General features: G+C 41.8%; 1 protein-coding gene across 2 annotated transcripts in view; it reads left to right on the top strand.

The window, feature by feature from the left end:
* The first annotated feature begins 5329 nt into the window (after positions 1 to 5329).
* Positions 5330 to 6286, top strand: part of BORCS5 (BLOC-1 related complex subunit 5) — a 135625-nt gene continuing 134668 nt past the window's right edge. Inside the window, exon 1 of one of the 2 annotated variants that reach the window (XM_036758356.1) lies at positions 5330 to 5731. In XM_036758356.1, the coding sequence (XP_036614251.1) occupies positions 5674 to 5731 (58 nt within the window). In that variant the 5' untranslated portion in view covers positions 5330 to 5673. The remainder of the gene's footprint in view (positions 5732 to 6286) is intronic. The other variant, XM_036758357.1, reaches the window with a different exon arrangement.

The raw sequence follows: 6286 nt of genomic DNA, 5'->3' as shown, positions 1-6286 counted from the left end.
AAATCACTGATCCAACCAATGACTAATGTAACGGGTGTCCCAAAAATTTTGCAGCAATTTTAAGTCTTAATAGCTTAATTTTTTTTAATACCCTGTATATTTAGTTCTTGTTTCTCTAAATAAGGGGTAAAGTAAAACATTTTTACTTCATATATATATATACACATATATATATGTGTGTGTGTGTATATATGTATATATATACATATATATGTGTATGTGTGTGTGTGTGTATGTGTGTGTGTATATATATATATAACATATATATATATGTATATGTATATATGTATGTAGGGTGTTGCTGGACACAAAGACTTCCAGGACAATGAACAGACTTAAGAGGTAGATCATCTAGGCCAACTTCTTCATTTTACGGAGAAAGAAAATGAAGGCTAGAGTGTTTAAGTGACCTACTCCAAGCAGAGCTGGTATTTAAATACTTTTCTTTTTTAAACTCAAGATCCAATATACTTTGCATTATATTGAGCCAACTATCTTGAATTAGACTTTCTCAATACAGTACTGTGATTCTGGATAAAAACTACAAGCAAGCTGATTTCATTGATATGTGAACTTAGTCACTTAACTTCTCTGTGCTTTAGTGTCTGGTAAAAATGAGGGGTTTGGATTTAATGAACTCTAATGTAGAAGTATGCTGTTAATTGTTTAACAACTAGCTGTCTGGGGAAAAATGTATACAGGACACACTTTTAAGTTTAATCTGCAATATTAACATTTTCTCCATCACTTTCTTAATGTGAGACAATCAAAACCACAAACCAGGCCCTGATTTTGTGGTGTTTGCCAATTTCTGAGGTATAAATGCTTACCCTGAAAATTTAACAATCTGTTTTCTCAAGTCTGTTCAAGCTGGCTCCAGCGTGTCCCTGCTCTACGGGTGGCTTCTAGCTCTAAAATTCAGTGAATCTGTGGAATGGGGGGAGTTTGGAAGGATCTTGCTCAAAGATGAGGTCAGCCAGGGATGAAATGGCGCCCGAAACAAATTTTGCCTATTTAACTTTGTCTAAGCTGGAACTGATTAAGGCTACATGATAGGGTATAAACATTCACAGAGAATGAGCATATATCCTGTATTTATCTGATCATGAAGTAGCATTTAGAGGTGTGTAAAAATGCTTCAGAAATTATGAATATGAATACAAGTGGGTTTTATTATCTTTTTCTATGCTATGTGTGCTATTTTTTTAAATGGTGGAAGTCATGGCTAATAGTATGTGACAGGGTAGTTGTGGAAAGATATGTGAGGGATGTGAGTAGAAATATAATACCATAATTGATTGTGGCTGAACATCCAATGTGGATTAAATATCTGGCAGATGTAAATCACATGTGGATGGATTCCAAACTCTTTCATTCTCTCTTATTTCTGCTCCCCTCCCCCAAAATCTGCTCTACTGAATCTATATTCTCACCTCCCCTTCTGTCTTCTTTAAAAACAAAAAATGAAATTTGGAACTCAAAAACCTAAAAATTGTTTTTAAGATGTATTGGGGGAAAATAAAATATTATACTAAAAATTTTAAAAAAGAACAATGTAAAAACCACTCAACTCTCATGCTATAGAAAAATAGGCAGTAGCTAAAATTTGCCAACCCTTGGTATAGTCAACCAAATTGCCTTCAGGTAACAAGATAACCTAATAATTCTTGATTCTGTAATGCTTTATTATTTGGAATTCTTATTCGATATTCTTTAAATAAATGTTAACGTATAGCATAAAAGGTTAACAAATCAAAATTTGGTGTATGTTACAATACACGATACAATGTTAAATTAAAAGACATTCAAAGACCTTTAAAGTCCAAGAATGATATATTTTGATTTTTATAGTCCATTAGGACACAGGCACCTTGATGTAACGGAAAAATCAAAGGACAGGAAGAGAGAACACTCTCATTCTAGTTTTGGCTCTGTTATGTGACCTTGAACCAATGACTATAATCTCTTTGGGTCTCAAGTTTCCTTATCGGTAAAATGAGATGGGAGTGATGGTTATAGGATTATGAGCTATAATGAACATTGAACATCAGCTTCTCCTTTATTTTATTGTAATGGGGGATGGGGATAGGGATTACGTATGCCTTAGAGCATATGTAATATGCTCTGCCTGGTACTAATTCACGGGGAATTTTGGTGAATCTGCTTCTGGAAATGCGAGATGGAGAGGCCCTTCCCCCTCTGGCTTCATTGCATACAAGGGTATTTTCTAAGTGGTTACTGAGTTTATCTGGTAAATTGTTACTGGAGAGATATTAACAGATGATTGATATTTGGGGGAACACACCCAGTGCGGTCCATGAAAAATAGTATGACAACTCCCTGATGTCTCAGGATTGCCTCTATAATCCTGAAGAGGAGATGTGGCCAGTTTTGCTTTGGGGACCTGACCTGCCAGTATGAGACACAGATGGCAGAGTGAGCCCAGAGCTATACTACATTACAAATGAGGAAACTGAGGCCTGAAGGTCACATAGAGGTAATAAGCAGCAGAACTGGGATATGAACTAAGGTCTTTTGATTCCAAGTCCAGGGCTCTTTCCATTCTACACACTGATGATCTGTCAGATTCCTTATTAATCTGAAATTCTGTGAGGATAACTTTTCCCTTGGATATATTAATCACAATGGTATCTATGTCGCCCTGGATCACAATTGACTGAAACTTACTCTCCTTATCTGATTGCTGCTCTTCAAAAAGTTGTGGTCTTATCAAATTCCAAAATGGACAGTAGCACTCTAGGTACTTTCCTTTGGTGCTTCGCTGACATGAAAATAACTCACAATGTATAGTTGATGAATCAAAACTTAGAGAAGCCAGGGTCTGGAACACGACTGTTAATAATTCTTTCTACCCTGCTCTGGTCAGACCATATATGGAGTATGTGTTCCATTCTGAGTATCACTTTTTTTTATTGATACCTTTTGTTATTTTTGTTACATTAATTTTATTTTTTCTATTTTCTTTATGGAATAAAACAAGCATTTACATAACATAGTACAATAAAAAGGTGACTGCACGTGAAACTGCAAATCTACTATGCACAACTTGCTATTCTTTTCAAATATATAACAAAATTACCATATAAATGCATTTTTTTCTTCCCTTCCCACCCCAGCCCTAGAGATGGCTACCACTAGACACAAATAGGTATATAGGTATATATACATATATATATGTATGCGTATATGTATCTATCTATCTATATATGTGTGTGCCTATATACGTCTATATGTATATATATGCATGTGCATACAATATACATATATGTATATATACACGCACACCTATAGGTATATACACACATACATATATAGTATACATACATACTTCAATTTACCAGTTCTGTATCTACATACAGATAATGCCTTTCTTCATATGCCTTTTATTTTTAATTTGTGTATTTATAATAGTCAAAATAACTTATTCACTCAAAGTCATTCTTTTTCATTTTCAGAGATATTTCTTTAGCTTCCTCATAGAGCCAGCATAGTATAGTGGAAAGAGTTTGCAAACTGGAACATTGACCTTGAAGTTATGTGACCTGAATTTGAATCCCCAGCACTGCCACTTATTACAGACCTTGGGCAAGTTACTTTACCTCTATAGGCCTTGGTTCCTTTACTTGTAAAAATAAGAAGGTTGGATTAGTGTACTTCCAGATTAACTATCCTTCCAGCCTTCTCAGGCGACAAAGACTGAAAAAAGAAAAATTCAGCAAAATCAACAATACATCCACTATATTTGACTGGAAATGCAATATTCTACTCCTTCCCTCAACTATGTAATGAAGGGAAAAGTGGTGTTTTCTCAATCCTGGGGCCAAGTTTTGGTCATTACAATTACAAAGCATTTAGTTTCCTTTTATTGTTTTTTCCATTTACATCATTGTTGATATGGGCTTTTTTTTTCTTTTGTGTTCTTACTCATTCTGTGTCGGTTAATATAAATCATTGACTCATCTTTCCCTTAGGAGGTAACACTCATGAAATTTTGGTCAGTTCTGAAACTTTATTTAATCTTCTCATAATTGGGATAGCCAGCTAGGTGGCAGTGTTGGGCCCGGAGTCAGGATGATTCATCTTTGTGAGTTCAAATCTGGCATCAGACACTTACTAGTAGTGTGACCCTGGGTAAGTCACTTAACTTTGTCTGCCTCAGTTCCTCAATGGCAAAGCACTCCAGTATCTGTGACAAGATAACCCCAAAAGGAGTCATGAAGAGTCAGACACAACTCTTTCAACTCAACAACATGATCTGGAGTTACGTGAATTACCACTTTGTGAATTTTAACCCTTCAAGCTCTAAAAGGTCACATGCAAATGAACTGAGGGACCACAATGTCCCTAAGCCTCAGTCTTTCTCTGAACGCCTTCTTTAGGTCCATTCATAAGCTCTTTATCAGATCCCACTAATGATCTTTTGTTTCCTCACACATTAAGGGGAAAACTGTGTTTTAAAGGAAAACAGGTGGAATTTTATGTTTTTCTGTGCCCAAAAATCATCTCCCCGCCCCCTTTTTGCCAACCAGTCCACACTCTAAAGGGGAAATACTTCACACCTTTCATAAGTTGATTTAATCTTTTTCTGCATAGTACAGTTCCTTTCAACAGCCAGACTGCTCACATATGAAAGATGACATCTATTGATGACTTCTTGAAGGGATGCAAAGGTACTTCGGCTTGACTGACCTCGGAGCATAGAAACGGGCGCAATACGTGGAAGGTGTAAAGAGGCGAACTGAAGGGAATGGGCTGCCCCAGGACCTAGCGAGTTCTCTCTCACTAGAGGCTGTCAAGCGAGGGCTGGAGCAGCGCAGGGGGAGATGATGCACCACGTGGGTCCTGAGAGCCTCCCAAACCGAGCTTCTGGGATTTCTTCTCTCGGACACCTAGCTCCTCTATGTTCCACCTCGCTACACTTTCTGCCCGGCCGGCTTTTCCCGGGAGTTTTTCTTTGAGTTCTCCCGCCCCTGATGTCAGCGGCAGAGTGCTCCCAGAAGCCTCCAGCCGGCTCAGAGCGCCGGCCCTAAAAGGGCACTCGGTGGCGTGGGTCCTTTAAGGTGGCTCTGATCCCCGGAGGCGGTGCTGAGTCTTTAAAGCCGCTCACGTCCTTCAAGGTGGCCCGTCTTCTGAGGAGGCGCTGGCCATTTAAGGCTGCTCAGGTCCTCCCAGGCGGCGCTGGCCTTTTAAGGTGGCGCCGGTCTAGCCGTTCCTTTTGCCTCTCGGTTTCCTCCCATCTGCAGAGAGTTCGTCCTTAAGCCGCCGGAACTGACCCAATACCGAAGCCGGCACTGCAGCCTCTCAACCCGGAAGAAGCGAGCGAGCGAGCGAGCGACTGAGCTAAATCGGGCGCATGCCCCTTCCTGGACTGCCCCCGGGGGTGTTCCCGCGGTCGCCTCCGCTCCTCCATTGGCCGCCGGCGCCGCCGCACCTGGCTGAGGGTTGGGGGGGACGAGCTGAACCTCCTGTCTTAATCTGGGGGAGACGCGGCGGCTCCGGCTCGTGCCTCGCTTTCGGAAGCCGGGCGCCCTTCCCTCCAGCCGCCCTCGCCTTGTCTGAGGGCGGGCCCGGCTCCCCGCCCGGCCCGGGGGAGCTCGGGCCCCGCCGCCCCCGCACGTGCCTGTATCCGCCCTCCCAGCGTCCGAGGCCACCATGGGGAATGAACAGAGCGCCGAAGCCGAGAGCAGACCCCACGACCTGAGCGCCTCAGGTCGGTGTCCTCGCGCTTGTCACCGCTGTCACCTCCCATCTCCCGGGGTGGAGGCGGAAGGGGTTGCTAGGTAACCCTGTAGCGCATCCATCCATCGGTCCTAGTGAGGGGTTCGCAAACTAGCTTTGTCCCAGGGACTTGTCTGGTGGAATCGAGCGCGCGTGGCAGGAGGGTGCATCTGGAATGGACCGGTCACCCGGCCTGACCTTTGTCTTTTTACAGACGACCTCTTGCAGAGGGCTAGTGACTCGCTTTCTCGGGAAGAAAGTGGCAGGGCTGGGATTCGAACGCAGGCCCTTTGACTTAAGAACCCATGCGTTTCCCACCATGCCAGATTCCTGGTGTAGTGGGTTGTAGCTAAACTTTTTTTTTTGCTAACATGTATTGATTTCTTTTACATGGCCAGGTGAATTTCTAACTATGACCGACAGGTATCAATCAGATCGGAGGTTCTCAACCTTATTATGTATCATAACCCCCTTTGGCAGTCTGGTGAAGCCTATAGATCCCTTCTCAGAATCATATTTTCCCCCTTAAATCATAATTGAAGGAAAT

This window comes from Trichosurus vulpecula, chromosome 5 (genome assembly GCF_011100635.1).
Source record: "Trichosurus vulpecula isolate mTriVul1 chromosome 5, mTriVul1.pri, whole genome shotgun sequence".
NCBI lineage: Eukaryota > Metazoa > Chordata > Mammalia > Diprotodontia > Phalangeridae > Trichosurus > Trichosurus vulpecula.
Note: the sequence above shows the minus strand (reverse complement) of the source record. Positions and strands in the feature narration are given on the sequence as shown.